This window comes from Athene cunicularia, assembly GCF_003259725.1.
Source record: "Athene cunicularia isolate RWA chromosome 2 unlocalized genomic scaffold, athCun1 chr2_part2, whole genome shotgun sequence".
NCBI lineage: Eukaryota > Metazoa > Chordata > Aves > Strigiformes > Strigidae > Athene > Athene cunicularia.
Window position 1 is genome coordinate 7,936,626 of NW_020799096.1, and position 21,884 is coordinate 7,958,509.

Below are 21,884 nucleotides of genomic sequence, written 5' to 3' on the forward strand. Positions count from 1 at the left end.
AAAAAAAAAAAAAAGTATTTTCCAGTATCTCCTGGTCAGCTCCACAGAAGGTGCTTTGTTTTTTTGGTGGGTTTTTTTGGTTGTCTTTGTTTTTTTTTTTCTTCCCCCCCTCCCCCAATAAATTCCTTCTGTGACTTACTAAAGGATTAACATGTTTTCTGCCAACGCTCCTTTTGTTTCTGTGATCTCCTTTCTCTTAGGCATAGCTCTTTATTATGGTATTGAAACAGAGCGATTGATTTCTAGTTACAACTAGTTACCATATATTCAAAGCTTCTCTGGAAATTGTCTTTTCCCCAAATGTAGCTTCTCCATGGAAATGCCCCATAACTATACAACAGATATAACTCCCAGCCACCTATGTTTCCAAACTTTTTGCTTAAAAGAACAGAGCGGGGCACAACATCCACATAAAAATACTCCTTATCTTATCACCCTACAGAAATCTGGTGCCTTTTATTACTATCAGTAATTTCAATTATACCCAGATGTTCACAACCTTTTATAAACAGAACTGAAGAATCACTGGGGAAAGAGTCGCCTCAGTTTTCACACAGTGTTTACTCCAGGGAGCAGCTTTTGGTTGGAATGGAGCTACCCTGGTTTATGAAACTGTCACATGAAAGCAAGATGAGGCACAACACCTACAGAAGCTCTAGTCTAATCTCTCACCCTTTCAGACATACATACAAGCCAACACCTTTTATATAACCACAAGCAGCATCCTTGAAATCAATGGTATGTGCCCCTGGGACAAAGCTATCCCTGCCTGTGTGTGTAAAACGCATCCTAAGGTTGGAACACAAACAAAACCAAGTTATTAGTGGCAGAAAGAAATGCAAAAGATAAATGGTACCAGGCACGTAGCTGAAAGTTGCACTCATCAGCCTGACATGAAAGAAAAACCCCCTCTGTGTTTTCCCTTTTTGTTAAAATACTTGAAGAGCTCTGTTAAAATAGGTGGCTATTGACAATAGATCTGGCCCTGAAATTTGAGAATGAAACAGTAGCACCTTCGAACATACTGTTTCTAGGAATTAGATCATTAACAAAGTCATCATGCAAACCATGCATTTACCATAGAAATTATGCCTTCAGAAACAGATCTCCTATTATTAGATAGCTTCAGTTGCTTGTCCTATACCTTGGATGCTGGGGTGCAATATATAATTTAAAAAAGTATACTCACCTGAGCATCGATGAGGGAGAAAAAGACTAGTGCCCTACACAGCAATCACTTACAGAGGTCAATAAAAGGCAGTTAATTAAAGATGAAACAATATAGGTTTCTTACTTCAGGAAATCTGTTTTGCAGTAGCAGGTGTTATACATCAAGAAAAAGTTATGTCTACATGTCAAACCTGATAAGCAACATATAGCCATATCAGCACATCTCCTTTATAGCTCATGCAAAACCAGCAAGATGATTTACCTGGTGACCTGTGAAGAGCCTCAGCATTACCAGATTTGGTAACTGCAGGACACCCTACAGAAAAAGTTCATGTAGCTGCATCACAGAAGAGTATGTGTGTATGTATGCAAACATACGTTGACATGCATGTATACATCAGCCAAGATACATTCTGCAAATACAAAACAATGGTGCATCTGCTTCTCCTTGTGGTCTGTACAGCATCAAGAACTTCCATCTCTGGAGGCAGCGAATGTATGACAGCACTGACTGAGGTTAAGCTTTTGTTAGCTTTATGTTTTGGTTGCTAGAGGAAGATACAATATTGTGACTTTAACTATCTTAGGTCCATAAAATACTGAAGATTAGATGTTCACAATGAGGGCCAGGTTATACATTACTCCGGCAATTAATTAAAGTTCTATGAAAGAACATCTCTTCAGGGTCTAGTTTAAAAAAACAGCAAAATCCTACTCCAGTAGATACAATCAAGTGATTCTTACAAAACAAAACCAGTATTCCAGAAGTGACAAGACTGGCTTGTACAGTAGCCCTGATCATCAGTGGCCTGTTCTTAGAAACTAGAGATGGGGAATCTGTATGCTTGTATGAGATGTGGACTACTGAGGTTTGTTACCACTCATCACTTGATGGCTCTATTACCATCCATATGGGTTCAATCACTGTATGTTCAAAAGGAGCAGGACTGCCCACTGATATCAAACTGGACTTATTTATTTTAGGAGAGATTTATGAAGCTCTGAGCACAACTAACCAGATGGAAACCAAGAAACCATTCCCTCATCTCCATTCACCCTCAACTAGGGAAAACATTCACTCGTTCCTGAGATGATGCTCCCACTGCAACTTATACTACATCCTGAATAACTGCAGGCTCTGCTAGGCAGCCCTTCCAGGAAACTGCAAATTTGATCCTGGATGAGCTACAACAAAGTTTTCCATGTGCCTCACAAACACAGCATTCAATACACTAACAACTGTCTGTAGGTAACAAATAAATAAAAACAAATATAAATTAGAAATCAGAATTCTGCTTCCTGGATTCACTAAAAAGACTAAATTTCAAACAAAACTACAAATGTAGTAGTATACATTAAATTATATAAGCATTTTTTTCATAGTACCCTTTACAGTGCAGCAAATTACTTTTAAATAACATCAAACTACACTATAATAAATCACAATGTGAAACTTGGTATGACTTCTTGAGAAAGCAGAAAGCAATCTACTCATATCCATTTTCCCAATGCTTTGTCATTCTTTTCTCCCTGGAAATAATTCTTTTGGTAGGTTAAAAGATTGCAAGTTAGGACAGCACTGGGATATGACCAAGTAACCAGTGGGCAGCACACGACTGCAGTGGGATCAGTCACGGCTACGTATCTGTGGTGTGGGGGCTGGGAACATCCATGTTTGGTACACACAGATATATTCGCACGAGGTCTTGACAGAAAGCTCAAGACCACTTTCCTAGCACTAGAAATGTTAAACCATAGCATTTGCTCATTTTTCTTTGGATGTTTTTTGTAAAGCAGAAAATTAAGTCCATCTGAGAAGCTCAGCTATTCAGGGTAGCCTGTCTAGGGTAAACTGAATGTCAAAAATATTTTTGAAAGAAGTGTTTGTTCAGCGAAAGATAAAATAAGTGAAAACAAAATCTTCATCTGCTATGAATGAAGAGGAAGGGAAAAACCGATACTATCAGAGCATGTAATTAAGCTCCAAATGAAAGGATATTGTTTTTCCTCATCACAACTGTTTTGTTAAGATGCACTTCAGGGGCATAAAACCACAACAGGCATGCCATGAAACGTGAGGCCTCTCTGGAAACAAATCCCTGTTGTGTGATCAAAGAAAGATAAGTGCTGGGGTGTGAGCCTGGTCAAATTTATGACACAGCTTTGCTTCCCACATTAAACCACAGGCTTGCAGCTTCCCTCAGCAGATTTGAAAACGCCTATGATCAGTGAAAACCTTTATTAACTTTTTAAATAAAATACTACTATATTTATGAGATACACTCAAAGATTTTTCAACTTTCTGATCAAAATTTGATGTTGTCTCTCCTTCCTTCAGAAGACACTGACTGCACTGTTACTGCACTAACGTATGTTCTGTGCCGTTAACGTCTTATGCTGGTGAAAAGCAAGTTTGACAAAGTTGTCATAACACATGTTTCCATCTACAGTTTCTGGATTCCTTCAGCTCAGGTTCTGCAATAATTTGACAAGTCAATATGAAACTGCTGAGGTTCATATTTTCCAGTCCAGGTGCCTAATATCTGATGATGCACCCAGTGAACCAGAGGGAGTCCTTCCACGGATTTTAACAGGTCTATCAGCATATTCATCCTTCATCTATACACAGCATTTACAAAACAACCAGTTTTGCAGTTGCATAGATAGTCACCTATGTGAAAACATTAATTCTTCACTAATATAAATAATATGCTTACAAACTTTAGAGTTGTAAGCTCAAGGGCTGGGGAGGGGTGGTGGGGCGTGTGTTGCACACAGGGTTGTGGTTTTCACTCTTGCTTGTCTTTTCAGTGAGGTCTGGGTTAGGTACTTCGAGATTATATCCCAAAACACCAGATCAAATCATTTACCTGTCTATCAATAAAGAGCTATGCCTAAGAGAAAGGAGATCACAGAAACAAAAGGAGCGTTGGCAGAAAACATGTTAATCCTTTAGTAAGTCACAGAAGGAATTTATTGGGGGAGGGGGGGAAGAAAAAAAAAAACAAAGACAACCAAAAAAACCCACCAAAAAAACAAAGCACCTTCTGTGGAGCTGACCAGGAGATACTGGAAAATACTTTTTTTTTTTTTTCTTCCCACATAAATTACCATTACATTCAAATGGAAACATTTCAAACTCAATGAAATTTTTGACAGACTTGGATTATGTCCCTTCTCTGGCAAATTCCAGAGGGATCAACAGAAGCAGAAACAGCTCAAGTCACAAACTGGACCTTTCACCTGGAAAAGGGCATTTCCCAAAAATCCCTTTTCACAAGAGAACTTTTGGAAGCATTGACTCCAACTCAGAAAACTCTGTGATTCGAAAAACCTTGAAAATTTCTACAAAATGCACCTGTTACCCCTTCGGCTTTCTGTGATTTTTGCTTCCAATTTCACATTTCCAAAATAAACAATTTACGGTATATACGGGAACTCCAGCCAGTCTGGAGGGGAAGAACATAAATTTGAGAGTAACGAATGGTGGCTGTTAAGGATGCCCTAAACCAACACATAAAAGCAAGCTGCTTATTCCAAACACATACACGCAGAAGCACTCCAATGGGTGAATAATTCTGTTTCTCATGATGGATGAAGGGTAACCTCATGTCACATAAATGTATGGAAGACAGAATTCCTCCTGGAACCTTCTCAGGAATAGTAGTATTTATTGCAGCATTTTTTGTTGCTATAGTATTTATTATAGCAGTATTTATTACAGCACTTCCTATCCAGGGTGGCTCATAGTCCTGAGCTTACAACCTGATTTACATACCATGTGCACAGCTTGTACGGGAACACAGCAGCTACATGACATGCTGCATCATCATCTTTTCGTACTGTTTGTTTTTGGTAACGCTGCTCTATTCATTGCAACCCATGGGCTGTCAGTATATTTACACAGCCATACAGGATTTCCTTCCTAGCTGCATCTCACAGGGAAGCCACCACCCATTCTGCTCTGGTCTTTTTAGCTGGTTTGTTTATTATAGCTGGAATAAACTCTGTTTTTCTCAAACACTCTCGCTGTTACTCAAAAGTCTTCTCCACGGTTTTCACTTTGTTACAATTACAGCCTAAAGAGAACTTGATAACTACTGCTGCCTTCACAGAGTGCCAATCAGATGGACAGGCATCAGTTCAGGACCTGAAACTACCCTGGTACGTCAGACAAGATGTGTGTTCCTGCCAGTCCTGCTCCCTCATCACTTTCAGGTTCTTCTTAAAAAAACAGAGTGCTTTTCTCCCATATAAAGTACCAGAAGAATGGATTAACAGATTTTAAAGGCTAGGGAGGTCTAATCTTCTACAGAACACTTACTTCAGAGTCTCCCCCAGCACATCTTGAGGAAACAGATGCAGTTCTGCTTCTAAATAAGTAGCTATGGAGAGGTTCAATAAAAATGTGCTATTTGCTACAGAAACCTGATGGAAAAGACATTTGCTGTGCTGACAAAAAAGAGTGAGGCATTGAAGTCAAGCATAATACATAATAAATATATTTTTAATATTAAACACTTTGAAAATAATAGCTAACAGAAACCAAAATGGCATTTTGCTTTTCAGTACTAGATTGTTGGAAAGGAGGTTTCCTATTGCTGACCCAAAGCTATAGCTATAAAGTTTACTGCAAAATATTCTATTCCTATTTCTCTTATGGTTTCAGGTTGTGTCATTAAAGTTACTCATTTGCAACATATAAATACCTTCTTTACACTAAGATACATTTAAGTCTCTTCCTTTCGAAATCCCCATGCCCTCAGTCCCAACACAGGGTGTTACTGCACAGATAGGGCCAGATTTTGCTATCTCCTATGACAGCTGCAAGATTTAACACTGGAGACTCTTTGAAGGGGATGCAATGAGTAGTCTCTCTGCTCTGTGCTGCCAAAACCTCACGTTTATTCTTTAAGAAAAATGGAATCAAAAACAGTCACGACTGGAAAGATGAAACGTCTCTTCTGCTCCTTCAGTTTCTCCCAACACTGCCTTCGCCAAGTCCCAAGCACGCTCCATGGCTCCTTCTCCCTTACTCTTAAGCTGCCATCTGTAGTTTCAGCCTAGCAACACTTATACTTCTATGGGTAAGTCCAGGTCAACCACTAAAAAGACCATTTGTAGTAATACTAGCACACACCACTGCAGCTGTTTCTACATACTATCTCGTAATGTCGGTCTGCCATAGAAAGTTAAATCCCCACAGTTTGCTCTGCCAGGTCCAGCCTTCAATATTACTGTCATCTCTTGTGAAGCTCCATGTTCTCACTGGCAGAGGTGGCAGCAGTGAGAGGCAAGGAGCTCCGCAGGCAGGTTTCCAGCCAGAGCGATGGAAGACACTCCCAACCATCCTAGACAGGTGTTTCCATGTTGGTGTATAGCTGGTGGTCATTGAGGCAATTTTGCTCGGGTTACAGAGAGGATTTACTTAGAGATAAGTCAGAAAACTGCAGAAAAGTTGGTTGGAAGGGATTTCTAGAGGTCATATAATCCATCCTCGACCTCCTCCAACAGATGGGGTCAGCAGGGACTTTATTTAGCCAAGTCCTGAAACCCAGGATGGCAGAGTACACCCTCTCTGCACACTTCATTCTCGTGCAGCACAAACTGCCTACACGAGAAGGTTTTTCCAAATCCCTGGTCCGAACCTGCCAAACCACAGTCCATTACTCTAGCCCCTCTTGCAGTCTGCCACAAGCAGGAAGAGTTTGGCTCCTTCATTCCAGAATCCCTTCAGGAAGCTGGGATGGGTTTACATTTTTACAAAAAAACTGATGCTAATGAAGGTGAACCAGCCTTAAAGAGATTCATCTGTTAACTGAAAACAAAACTTTTTTTTTTTTTTCCCAGAGCCCTTTGGATATATATTAGGTCATTACCTAGACCGATGTTAACATCCTGGGCTATTTGTTATTTATCAAAGTGCAGTGCTCCCAATTTGAGGAACCATGAGTAAGTATTCAGAAGATGAGGAGGACTGCAGGAAAAGCAAAATCGGAGCAGACCTGGTTAGCTCTTGCCAGCAGGGGCTGGTTTTCCTATCAGTCATTTGGTATGTGTGTTTGGCATCTTCAAAGCTGGGTGTAATCTTTTAACTGAGTAATTCTAGTGATCCAAACGCATCCCAGGTGAACTCTAAATCTGAGTAGCTTGTGCAGTGCCTGAACTCATAAGAGTGACCTCAGCAAGAAATTCTCTTGATGATAATGTAATCTGAGCTAACTTCCTACGCACACATACGCTCTAACCAGCACACATTTGAAAGCATATTGTATATAGTGATGGACAAGACTATACCTTACAATATATAGCGCTCTGCACAGCTTTTGGCTCTAACGTGTTACAAATTCATGAAAAGTGTGTAAAAACAGCCAGACCAAGTTGGTTCATCTATCAGATTGCCCTGTATCCAACCATGTCTAAAAGCAAGAGGCCTATGGAAGAACAAGGCAAGTGCAGAGTGTTATTTTGCTGATATATGTCTGCAGCTTCCAGCATTCATATTTGCCGTTTCTCTGCCATGTAAACACTCAACATTTACAACATCCTCAACATGACAATCCACAGATTAATCACACACTTCATGAAAACATACCTCCTTGGTTGTTCTTTTCATTTCTCTGAACAGTTTAGTATGATTAGCAAACTTTCTCAGCTTGTGATTAATTTTTAGCATATTATTTCCCTGATCATTTATGAATACGCTGAATACCACTGGCCCCAGCAGAAGCACTTGTGGAATATTTTCCACCAGGAAAACAAACTATTTACTCTTCTCTGCTGACTACCTTTTAATTAGGTAGCAATGCTCAGGCATCATTCCTCTCGGACATTGTCAACTTACTTTGAGAACTTTTGATGAGAAATCTTAATAAAAGCCTTCTGTAAGCTCAGGTAGATGATCTTAACCAGATCACCCTAACCACATGTCCAGTGACATCTTCAAACTGCAGCAGGTCTGAGAGATAGCACTTACTGCTGCCTTCCCGTAAACATCCTGTTTATTTCAATTCAATGTATCTGTGTCTCATTAATGGCATTCTTTCCAACAGTAAGTCCACCAAATGTAGTCAGACATGATTATTTAGACAAAGACATTGCCATAACCTTGCTAACAATGAAGCCAATCGTTTAGTGCAGATAGTAATAAATGAGTCACCTTTTTTGCTCTTTCTATGAAAAAAGCTTTGTACACAGACTTAGCATAAATAGGAATAATGTGGAAAAATGCTGATACAATTCTTTAGCATGAAACACATGGGGCTGGAAGAATTACCATATTCAAGAGAGGCACTTCTCTAAAATCAGAATCCATAGCATGTTTTTGTAGTTTTACGCACGATAATAATACAAAAATCCGTTCTCTTTAGAGATACCCATTGTGTTATGTTTCTTAACTGAATCTTACACCACCCTATAGCTAAAAAAAAACCCCTATTCTGTGAAGACTTGATGTATTTGACGACATCCTGTTTATTTCAAACAGGAGTTCAGTGTCACTGGATAAAGAAGATTTGAGGGCATTTGTTCAACATTGTGCTCTATAAACACAGAAACTGTATTTGAATATCCTAAGCTTTTTTGACAGTTGTGGCTTTTAAATTGCCAAGATCATATAAATAACAGCCATAAAAACAAACAGTCTAATACTCCAATTGCAAATACAGTTCTTTCTGCTGTGATTACTATACGCTGACTAACAAGTTTTTAGGACTTGTTCTTTACTTTTCACTGATTATTCCTCAACTGCAGGACAAAATCCCTCACTGGCTTCCTTAAGTCCACACAGACATGTCTCCAGCTCTCAGCAGATTTTGCTCACGATGAAGATCCAGCAAAAGGTCAAAACTCCAGCCTAATCACAGTCAAAGCTCGGACTCTGCAACCTGAGACCTAACCCTCCTCCAACCAATCCCCCTAAACATTCTTGTGGACTTCAGTCGTGTCTGGAGAATTCAGTAACTTCTCAGACTTGACTCTGGTTCAGTTTCATCTCCAAATACAGTTACAGCATGCCATAGACTTATATAAAATATGTATCTCCTGACTATTACCTCTTGCTTTTTTTTTTTTTTTTTTTTTTTCCTAAATCAGGGGAGTCTCTTCCCCTCTCTTTCCTGCCCTGAAAGCAAAGCACTTCCACAGAAAGCATCTCCATCAAACAGCAAACCCCCTGGCATACAATTAAATAACTCGCATCAGCACTTCCATCTCTAAAAATGCTGAGAAAAAGGAAATAGAAGTTATGTGTAAAGTTCACCTTTAGCCTGATTTATCCCGAAATTGAATAACTACATCCTGGCAAAACAATAGTAATTTTTCTAGGATCACCAGTCACAAGGGACAGAACATAGACCGGGATGTTTTATTTGATGAGGTTTATTATCCCGGAAGAAAGTGAAATTAGACATCCCTCCCCAAGTTACTAACAAGAATAATCTGACAAAGAGCAGTATTTCAGGAGAGTGAGCAATACTACAAGTTCAGAAGCAGAAAAAAGATAATTTGAAGAAAATAATTTTCCATGCTGTGAGGGGTTTTTTTAACTTTCTATGTGACTTTTTGTCTGAACAAAACTGCTTTTCTGCAGGCAGTTTTACTCCTATGTCATAATGAGTATTTTATAATCTTTGAAAAATTACATGGTTTACATGGATACTTGATTTGGGCATGCATATTTACTTTCCTTGCACCTCTCTGCCACACTGTTTCTTCTCCTTCAGTTTTGTCTGTTGTGATTGAGAAGGTGAAGGTGTCTTGCCCTGTATGTGCACAGAGCCCACCACCACAGGAGATTTCAGATTCTGCATACCTCTCAAAACCTTTCTGCACTAATGATATCACTGTCATCATACATCCATCATATAAAATGTCTGTGTTTGTATTTTGATTTTTCAATGCCATCTTACATAAAATGAATGGCATACTAGCGTGTAAGAAAGAAAGAAAACCAAAAAACAAGTTCACCTACTCACCTAGACAGCAATAATTTACCCTGAAGTTTCAAATCAGCAGCACAGTCATCAGATTGACAGTTCCTCTCAAAAACAGTCTGTGAAAAAACAGAAAAGAACTGTTACAGCATGAAAAGAGTAAGACCAAAATTCAAAGATGGAACACTCTTGGATGAAATAAAACCCCACCAAAATCTGTGATACAGGAATATATGCTGTGAGTGTTAAAGAAAGTCAAGGGCAGGCAAATCTCTTTATCAGAATATTTTTCTCTTCTAACTGAACAAGAATTTTCACCAAAACTAGACTCTCTCAGAGGTTTTCCTCAATTCATTCCCACTTCTCATCTGACAAGAATTACTGCTCACACAATATTTCTGTCTCTTTTATTTCTCTTCCCAATGCACGTGCATGAAAACAAAAATAGAATATAAACTATTTATGAAACTATTTTCAGTCCTAAGAATTGCAAGTAAGGAAATTGTGCAAACATATTCACTAGCCTATATTAAAGATAAAATATATCTATAAAATAAAAAATTCCTTATGTATGGTAGGAAGCATTTCTGCCATCCTGCAAGCAACAGAAAATTGCAAAAACTGTTACATACCCTCAAATAATGGAATCACTGTCAATCTTGTGAACTCCGGTAAAGACTCTAATTTAGAAAATTTAACAGATGGATAAAGCTAGGAACTGTGAAAGGATGACATACCACTAGACATGGGCATGCTATTTAAGCAGCAAAAAGAAGGGGAATATGTGAAAAGTCTATGACTTTGCAAATCTCTATTACAGTTTGCCATGGCTACATGAGGTAGCCGCCAGTGAGTGAAAGATGAGGACAGGAACATGTCCCTGGGGTTCAAGAAACTCAGATGCTGTCAAGATCATGGTTATTTTCCCCTGCTGTTGAAAACAGAGACCAATACCTTTCTGAACATATGATTAGACTTTTCAGGCTGGAGGATTCATTCTTTCAGAATCATAATGCTCTTCAGTTTACCAAGTATTCAAAGGACAAACACCCAAAATGAGGGCTGCCAACACTGTTTAGCTAGCAAACCTGACAATCCACCAATCTCTTCCTTTAATATCAAAGTTCCTTTCTACAGGCTTGGCTTCATGACGTTTTGTTTACCACAGTAAATATCAAATACATTTAAATCGTAAGTGCAAAGACAGAGCAAATCCGTGCAAGACATACGTAATGGTCAGATAGGGTTGGAGACACTCAGAGGGGAAAAAACAAAAAGAAGACGACAGTTAATAAAGTTTTTAAGAGTTCTGCCCAAATCTATCAGGACTGGAGAATGACTTTGAAACTTGATCCCAGAGGGCTTAAGAGACTTCTAGTCCTTGTCTCTCCAGGAAGATTCTTGGCTAAGGAGACAGCTTGCCCTCCTTTTTCTACATTGTCAGAGCTCTCAAAAAAGGAGTAGACCTTTATAAAGATTAATTGGTGCCGGACTAGCCAATATCGAACTATGCTGTAGGTTGCACTGAGTTGCAGAAAAAAGAAAGATGGGAGGTAGCCAGTGCATATGGGGATATTTAGTTTGTCCTTTCACTTTCCTCTCCCACCTTTTGCTTTCTCAGAATCTCAGAAGTGGAAATTTTTGATGATTTAAACACAAGGGCTGAACTTATCCTTCCTCCTTAATAAAGGCTACCACACCAAAGGACAAGAATAGCCCTGAGAGGGCAACCGGCACAAGGTATCCCTCTCAAAACACGGCATGTATCAGAGGTATAGTCTCAAAAGCCCTCAGAATTAATCCTCAACCACCATAGTAGCTATATATGGGAAAGACCATTTGACTTTCAGAGGAGAAAGAAAAATAAACTGTAAAAATACTCTTGCCTGACATTTTCCCTATTTGCATTGCAGAAACCTTAGCAAACCAAACAGAGCGATCAAAGATACAACCTGCACATTTCAAAAAATAAAGTACTGTAAGTACATTTACATAACCACCTAATAATCCTGGAATTTTGTTACTAAATCTATAGTTGTGGTTCTTTAGGAAAAAAAAAAAAAAGAAAAAATACCTCATTTTCTGTAACTACTGAGCACGTAACCCTTCCAACATATCATGCACTAGACAGCAAGCTACTCTTCAATACAGTGGGAGCATTTCATTACATCATAGAAACCCAATTTCCTACACAGTACTGGGATAAGAGAAGGAAATAAGGATGGAGTCCCCAGATCCGTAACTGCAGGAGGAGTGAACCCTTTGCAAGTGGAGGATCTTGAAGCCATTCAAGGTTTGAGGGGAGAATGGAATTCCGGTGCATCCAGCTGTTAGGACCTGTGCAGCCACAGCTAGTTCAGCAGTGCACTTCCATTGCATGCTAATGACATCTATGGACTATTTAGCTATTTTCTGCTATTGCCCTGGTCTGGATAGATCTTTCCATGCCTCTACGCCACCTCCCCTTTTGGTATGCCTGCTAGAGCCTCAACCCTGTAGCTTCTCACGGTCAATCTAACTTCCATTTTCTTCCATCTTGAGCCTCCCCTTCCCCAGCTTGTTGCTGCTTCTGCCTTCCCCATTGACTAACCCCTGCCTGTTCAAATCCCTCCTAAAGAACTAAGAAGTAAACACACTTTAAGTCATCATAACATTTGTGAACACTGCTTATATATTCTGTTACTGTGCCCTTACTTGGTCTACTTGGGCTGTGATTTCTTTGGGCCAGAAACTGTACCTAACACAACACTGCATGTTGTTAGAGCAGGAGTCCATTCCTGGGATATGCACAGGCCCTTCCAGAATATAATCACTAACTTTAAGCAATCTTTACAGCAGCTTCAGCTACCACTGTACAGTACCAGTTTTAGGCATTTAAAGAGCCCTTTACATATTAAAAGTGTTGAACAAGTTAAGCAATGGGCTGTATGTGTTACAAAGAACTGGAAAAAGGGAAGTAGGACAAAACAAGTTCATAATTTTTGCTGTTACTGTTACCTAAAGTGAAGAGGAGCAATTCTGAACAGTGGTTTTAATGAAGTCGAATTGATTCCTACTGGATTCCACTTATATTGTACCAAGTACCTCACAGCTTTGAATATGTGTATCAGGGATGGTCAGGAAGCTGCTTTACCTAAGAAATACATACAAGAAAAATTGTAAGGGAGGTGGGGGTGGAGAAGGGGCAAAAAATTGTCCTGAATGAGAAGCACAGCTGCATCTCTTATTTCAAGGCCACCGTGCTTTTGTCTGGCATTTCCAGAAGGGAAATAGGTGTTTGTGTGCTCAGTAGCAGAGACAGAATAAACTCAGTGTTTCTAGGACACGTCTTTACTGTATAAACACAAAGCTAATGCAAAGTGCATGCACAGTGAGTCTGTTGGACTTCCTGCAATCACCAGATCTACAGCAATGCACAGAGCAAATCCAGTGTTTCCAAGGTCCACGATTCCCCTCTGCACTCCTCCCTGCTGCAATGAATACAGCAGCTATGGGGAATTGCTCCATAGAGGTTCCGACCAGGTCACCAAACTTCCCAGAAAAACATGGTTTTCTCAAATGTGTGGCAACTTTTCCAGGTAGAAAAGATGATGCTTCTTGAGAGGTCAAGAAATGTGGCAGATATATATCCTGAAGGGTTAGCAGAAACGGATGTTGCCCATGTCCTGCAGAGGGTAAGCCAAAAAGCCTACAGAAAGATATTATAAAGAGTGAATATACACATCTGTACACAAGTAAATGTACAGTAAGAAGACACCTGGAGCCATCTGATAAGGAAGGGAATATGTCTAAACAGACACTGAGATCAGGGCCCCCACGCAAGCACCTCTGTGTCTACTCTGCCTCTTGAAGAGATATAGAGGCTTAAATTCCACATATTCTGATAAAGGCCAGAGGTAAATGTACAGTCCTCTTGCCAGAAGGATGAATCCCTAGTTCCAGCATCCTAAGCACAAAGCTGCTGGGTACTGGGTGTGAAGGCATTCTTTCTCCTTCCTGCTGATTGTGGACTGTTAAGGAATGCTGCTGGGAGGTAAAACAAGCTACAAGGAGCCTGGCTTCTCAGAGGAGGGTAATCTGGGATTTCAAGCCTGGATCACTAAATTGCTTCACTTTCTTTCAATGGCTATCCAAAATTAAAACACATCTATGTTTCTGGGAGTAGGGAAGAGAGCAGGAAACAGAAAACTAAGAAAACCTGTGTTTATGGCACTTCTGCCCAGAGAAAAATACTGGAAATCATCCAATAAGCAAAGGAAAAAAAAAAAAAATTCAAGACGTTCAACCTCCCAAAATTCAGGGAAGCACGTGGAAATTTCGGGTTGCAGCCAAAAAGCGCAATCAAGACTTTGAGAGGTTGCCAGTACTGTGTTCCAGTAAGTTGTTCCTATCCTTTCACAGAAAAGGGGAAGTGACAGCTGAAGGACAATGCTTGAAGAGAAGAGAGAGAAACAGGATTCTCAAATGAAGCCTTGAAAACATGTTGGTTTATGGTCTGGATAAGAGAATAGTGATTTACTTTGGATCAGGCCTTAACTACTTCCTCACACATCAGTCTACAAAAGGTTCAGAGAGCAGCTCTCAAAAGGCGGCAAAGCTGGCCTTGGGTAACTGAGGATCCATTCTTTTAACTTCATAAACTGTGCAACATACTTCAGTAGGAGAATTTAGGTTATGCTAGGTAATCTGGGTTAAGAATACAGTATTCCGATCTCTACACTGATTTCTTGTAAACTGCCACCATACCCTATGGTATGTGCAGGGATGACTTAACAATTAGATCATGCTAGTAACAGCAAAGCAATTCTGTTTAAAGGATGCAGGGTAAATGGGCTTGTTAGTCTAATAATTCTTTACTTTTTAGATCTTGATGCACTATGACTATTACCATTCTATCTGGTCAAGTTGGGTTTCTGGGTCCTTATTTAGGGAGCAGGATAAGTGACCCAACTTTCAAAAGTACCGAGCTGTAAGCAAACTTCACTGCCTTTTCTAGGAACTATCTCCTGTTATAGAGCTTTAAAAATCAGTCAGAGGGACCTGGAGGCGTTGACTGACAGCAGCTGAACATGAGCCAGCAGTGTGCCCAGGGGGCCAAGAAGGCCAATGGCATCCTGGCTTGTGTCAGCACCAGTGTGGCCAGCAGGGACAGGGAAGGGATCTGAACCCTGTACTCGGCACTGGTGAGGCCGCCCCTCGATGACTGGGTTCAGTTTTGGGCCCCTCACCCCAAAAAGGCCATTGAATGACTCGAGCGTGTCCAGAGAAGGGCAACGGAGCTGGTGCAGGGTCTGGAGCACAGGTCGTACGGGGAGCGGCTGAGGGAACTGGGGGGGTTCAGTCTGGAGGAGGCTGAGGGGAGACCTCATCGCCCTCTACAACTCCCTGAAAGGAGGGTGCAGAGAGCTGGGGATGAGTCTCTTGAACCAAGGAACAAGCGATAGGACAAGAGGGAATGGCCTCAAATTGTGCCAGGGAAGGTTTAGACTGGCTCTTAGGAAGCATTTCTTTGCAGAAGGCATTGGAATGGGCTGCCCAGGGCAGGGGGGGAGTCCCCATCCCTGGAGGGGTTGAAGAGTCGGGCTGACCCAGCGCTGAGGGATCTGGGGGAGTTGGGAACTGTCAGTGTCAGGTTAATGGTTGGACTGAAGGAGCTTCAAGGTCTGTTCCAACTGAGATGATTATGTGAAATCAATCACTTTATATTAATGTGCCTAAGTATAGATACAGGAGCCTGATTTTAGACCTTTATTTATTGTGTCTTCACATTTTTAAGTTGCCTGCAAAATAAAGCTATTATCTACAGATCTACTGACCACAGAAAAAGAGTGACTGACTCTCCCCAGATATCCTATGCTTCGCTGTACTACTCTTGAAAACAGTGCATTCATATATCCTGCTGAGCCAAGTGCAAAATGGCCAACTTAAATTCCCACTAGAAAAGCAATTAATATTGTGAAAAACCTTCCAGGATTTCATCAGATGTGCTGGCTAAAATGAGAATGCACGATTTCCACAATACCCCTACTGAGCAGCGGAGCAAATGCCTGATGAAGGCAAGAATACCAGGGGAGCGATAAGCGTTCGATAGAATCCTACTACAAAATCAGAGAGCTGTGCCGGTACTGCATGGTGCAGGGGACCAAGATTAGCTAGCAAGCTCCCTCAGCTCCATGTTGATTTCATCAGAGCATGTCTTCATGCAAAGAAAACAGATGCTCATTTATAGTGCATTAGGGTAAGAAAACAGAAACTGGCCACTAATCATTATTTTACTATACTACTAAGGTTGCAACCACGTATGTTGAACTTCTCCAGCTGGGGAAAGCTACAGGGGAATTCATCCACTTTATTGAGTCAAAGACTCTGGGCCTATGGCTCATGACTAGCACATTGCCACTTGTCAAGCCATCAAAGACCAAACGCAATCATTTCTCCCCTACTTCAGCCGCATCCTGCTTTCAGTAAGTGTTAGAAGCTGGGCTGGAGCATCAAGCTAAAAAGGGGAGAGGACATTCAAATATAAGATGAACAAGAACTCCCAAATGAAATCAGCTGTTTAGAAAAGATCAGGCACGAAACCTGTTAGCTATTGACAGCAAGCATAAATTAATAAACATATGTATTAGTTATTCCTCACAGCAGTGAATGAATTTAACAATGCTTTTGTCCTCATATTCTCCTGGGGTGGAGAATTACAATTGGTGGCAATAGAAATACGCCCCCAGCCTTTCAAAGCTTTATTAGATTTCTTGTCTGACTCACTCATTTTTCAGGCTGAGGCAATTTTTTCTTTTTTAAATCATTAGTAGTTCAAGTCATCCAAATAATGTTCTCATTTTACAAGACTTCAGACCTTATAAATTCATAGAACAATAGATGGGAAAGACCTATTGGGTTAATTGTTCCATCTCCCCATACCATTATAGAATGGATTTCTGCAGTACATTTCTCAATATATTTTCCTGTCTTGTCTTAAATGGTCTTCCATTTGTTTTGGATGACTACAGAATAATTCAATTATATCATCTCAGGAGGGCTCTTCAATGATATTTGAGAACATTTTCTACTCCAAATCTCCTTTCTACTATTAAAAGTGGAACCATGCAAGATGAATCTTTTTCACTTAGGATGCCTTCATACTTAAACATTTTAACGTAAGAGCCAAAACCTTTGTTACTTATCATACAATTCTGTAATTAAAAATATGAAAGCAAAACAACAACAACAAATGAAAACCAGATGTGACATCTGTTTTGTCAGCTGGAAATGCATCAGATACACAATTTATGTCTACCTTTAGCTCATTTAGAACCACAAGGATATGTGAAATTCCTATCATATAATCCACCTGCACTTCAGTGGCTTTGTATTTACGAATGCTACCCTGAACTGACAAGGATTTTGTGGCACTGAGGTACTCTGAACTGAAAGAACTAATACTGTTATGTTATCTCCTCTCAAAATGTTAGGTAATCCGATTAAACTCTACTGATCCTTCATATAACTGCTGAAAAGATTTGAACAGAGCTAATGGAGCTTGGCTTCTGGAAGTCTGTCACCTGTCTCTGTGGCTTTTTAAGAATATTACAATTTTCTTTTATAGCTCCATGCATAAGCAGGAACTCCCCCTTTCTTACAATTACAATTCTCCATCCACAGAGTAGTTTGGAAATGAAATGCATGCTGTTACGCTCAACTGTAGAAATTATGCAGTAGGATTTTAAGTTAGGGTTCAAATTGCAAATGCTTACATGATCATCTCTCCTTTCTCTACTTATTTATACAAAGAACCTGTAAACTAAATCAAGTAATTCACATCCTGCCACCTAAGACAGGACAGTCTGACCCTGCCCTAGCACATATGCCAAGATATGAAGGTCTATGTTTTCTCTGTGTGTGTTTGTGTGTATATTGGCATATGATATTGGCTAGTGTTCTTTAGGCAGACCATGAGATCTAAACCTGGGGATTAAACCGTGGTTTACACATTCTCAGTTATGTTGTTTTTCCTCTACTATTAAACAGGAATATGAACAAGTTGGACAATTACTTGCCAAGCCTGTTATTACTTAAGAATGAGCATATAGAAACATGCGTACTGTCAGAGGCACTGATTTCCACTCATTCTTACTTCAGCAACATTTCAGAGGTACAATACATCAGGACACCTGCTGTTCTTGTTCAGTTCTGAATCTCTCCCAGACTTGCAAATCTGTCCTCTTTATTGACAGTCAATGAAAAAAGAAAAAAAATAAAAAGCAGGCAAATGTAAGATTCAGCCTAATCCAGTACATGCTCGGGGTGGGTCCTTTCCAGATTTCCTGAAATGAACAGCACCCAGTACCTGCCAGCTCAGTACTGACTCTGACCAAATTTGTCTCGAGCAAAAAACAGACACCACTAAGGGGATGGCAGAGGGAGGTATGGAAATTATCACTTTCAGCTATCCCCACTCCAACCAAAGGGAAAACCATGGCAACTAAGCAGGAATGGTGGCAGATGGCGGATCTTTGCAAGAATAAATGCCGAAGATAACTTGGGAGCTCACTCTGCCCAAGGGGCAAAGAGTTTAGTGGCAAGATGTTTCATCTGGAACATGGCAACTAGGCTGACTCTTGCAGTCTCCTGAAGAGTTCCTATGTGCCTAGGTATAAGTCAGTTAATCTTCAAACTTTCCACCTATCCAGCTACTGACAGGTATACTAAGGTACTGAGGCTTCAGCTGTACCAGTAAATTAAACTGTCCTGTCCTCCAAGATAGGAGCATCCTAACTCCTGACTCATGCCTGGGAATGGTTTGCAGTAGTTGGCACAGGCAAAAATCATGCCAAGAGCCACTTCAGCAGCTTACCAGGATAAAGATGCTTTTCCAGTGCCTATAAATGTTCTAGGCACAGCTCAGTTTGCTGGCAGACAGAGATGTCTGCTCTGGAGAAGGCACCACTGACAAACCTGGACCACGCTGTGTGTATGGACACTGCATTTCAGCCCGTCCAGATTGTCATTGCTTTGTTCTCAGTATGAGATAGCGGCGGGGGGCGGGGTGTGTGTGTGTGTGTGTGTGTGTTTAAAATAGAGGATGGAATTATTTGTGCCAGAAACCACAAAGTACTAAAGGTGTTCATAATTCAGCTCTATAAATATCCTCCTGTACTTTCTCATACCTGTCAACTAAGCTAATTTACGTGCCAGTAGTTAGCCAGATTTTCAAAGTCTTTCCAAAAAATAGTCCTCTGCTTTAAAAAGGTGAAGTTTATGCCAAGACGTGCAGCCTCAGTCACCTCGAGGTGTAGCACTGTACCCAAATTCTCTCTGCAAGGCAATGGCAGAGTTGGGAACAGAATGCCCTAAAACATTTTCTGTTTCTTCTTATAATTTACAAAGAGTTTTATGGCAGACCATTCATGACATCCTGAAGACACTGACGCAATTAAATCTACTGATAATATTTTCCTATAACAAAATAGTGTCGCCATCCACATAACAACAGGTGATTTTATTACAGTATTTAGAACAGGTAGAATTCTAGCATACCACATTTTGAACTCTAAAATACATTACTGGATACTACTAGGAACAAATCCCCCCTGTACTTGGCTGGAGATCTTTCTCCTTCTTGGTTGACATGTATTTATACAGTGGGTCTACAAAAATAAATGTTATAGTACAAACCACTTACAATGAACTAAGCCAAACCAAGTTCTAAATACACATTCATTTCCCTATAGCAAGAAGACTTATTAGTTTTTTCCAGTGGATGGAGGTAGCAACTGGATTTAGGAGGCAACAAAGAAGCTAATGGAAAGTCATCCTCAGGGTGGGAAGTTTTAAAGTTCATAACACACACTGAAAACTAGAATCATTTTTTTCCCCCACCCAGTCTTGACCCACCACAGATTTTCTGTTTGAGCAAAACTGAGCTGGCTAGCCACTTACAACTTGGAAAGCTGTAATCTTCTCCACACAACCAGGCTCCACCCAACAATTGTATAAGTTGCCAAGGAATCTATCAATAGACATGTACACATAATCCTTAAGTATTTGCTTTTGCTACCACAAAAAAATTACACCAAGCTACTGGAACCATCGTTTCTGGTAAGCATAAACAAGAACCAAGAAAATAATTAAGTCTATGAGAAATCAACTGTTACTGTATCCTGAATTAAAGAGTCCCTCAGGCCAGTTTAATTACATTATTACTTCATTTTGAAGTATCAGAGACTCTTTGCTTACCAAAAAAAATGGCCAATATATGAAGTCCCAAAATCGCATGATTTTCATTAGGAAATTTCAGTTAAGATTCTTTTCTTCAAATCATTCAGATATTCAAATTATTTATCATAATTTGATTGTTTCAAGCACATTAAGGAATAGAAGCAAGCCCCTTCACTTAATCAAGGTTTGGTTTTGTTTTGGTTTATTTCTGAATACAAGCATTTTGCACTGCCTTACAGTAAAAACTGCATTATTTTAAAATAAAGGTGACCAATATATAAAAACATTTTGACTGATATCCCACATCCATGCACTCCTTTAATACTATAGCTCTGCTTTGGTCTAAGTGATAAAGTATAAGACCAGACTGTTCTCTCACATACAGTGTAATATTAATTTAAAGGATGAATATCCAACAAAATCCTTTTCTGTGGTTATGTTAATAAGGAGATGTCACTTCTGGTGGTGAGTCCAAGCTGACTCCTTAATGCATTAGAGCCAAGCACCATGAAGGACTTTATATGTGCAATATAATCTTCAATTTTCACGTCAAGAGGCCTCATGATGGCTTTCCTATCTCCTTGCTTGTGAGCCATAGGTCTGCACACTCTTTTTGGCAAGTCAGGCATGCATGCAGGGAACATCTGGTTCATGAAAAACAAAACTGAAATCCCAGTGCAAGGAATCACTTCAGCTTTAACACCACTTTAGTTTAAATAAAATCATATCTAGGTAACTATAAAGCCCACATGTCTGCAAGATGACTGGCTTTTCAAGTAGGTCTAGCAGACCTGCAGTAGGATCTTGAAAGACAGAAGTCTCCCCCTTTCCTGCCCAGTCTCAGCTCCCTCCCATTTCTTCAGCTGTTCACTACTTCCAGCTGCTTCTCCTGCATTCATTCACAAAAAAACAGTCACCTGGGCTTTTTAGAAAAGTGTCAACCTCTTTACAGTATCTTAAAGGTGCCTCAAAGCAACAGATGCAACATTTCTGATATCAAAATGCCAAATCTTACTGGGTCAACAGGATCTAGGGCTTTTGAAAACCACACACAACTAGCTGTATTTAAAGACCAGTACTAGCACCAACATTAAGCTTATTCACCTGCCCTCACTCCTGCTGTATCTTCTGAAAAAAGAGTCCACCAGATCTGTCTTAAATTAGACTTCCAAAATGTAAGATCCCTCCATAATCATTAGTTTATTTGAAAATATAAATCCTTTATTATATCAACTTTGGTTCCCAGTATCCCTCTTGGCAACTTCTACTCATGATAACAAGAATCCTGAAAGAGAACGCTATGCCCGGATTTCCCCATGAAATCAGTTTTTGAGGATCCCACCACCATGCCTCGAGGCTACTCTGTCAGGGCTTTGTCACCATAACTGCCACACTGACTCTGAAGCTCTTCCCACTTCCTTAGCTGAAAGCATGCTTGCAGGCACACCCCATGTCAAACTCCTTTTCTTACTAAGCTAAGTGAACAACATCTGGAAAGCAAATGGAAAGGGATTGTTAAACAGGCTCCCTCTCATCCAAATTACACAAAAAAACAAGTCAGGA

The 21,884-nt window shown here is 40.1% G+C and overlaps 1 protein-coding gene across 1 annotated transcript in view; it reads right to left on the bottom strand.

Moving 5' to 3' along the window:
* ITGA9 (integrin subunit alpha 9) overlaps positions 1–21,884 on the bottom strand; it is a 217,185-nt gene that overhangs the window by 89,328 nt on the left and 105,973 nt on the right. The window contains exon 16 of the mRNA XM_026843997.1: positions 10,146–10,222. Coding sequence (XP_026699798.1) covers positions 10,146–10,222 — 77 coding nt within the window. The remainder of the gene's footprint in view (positions 1–10,145; positions 10,223–21,884) is intronic.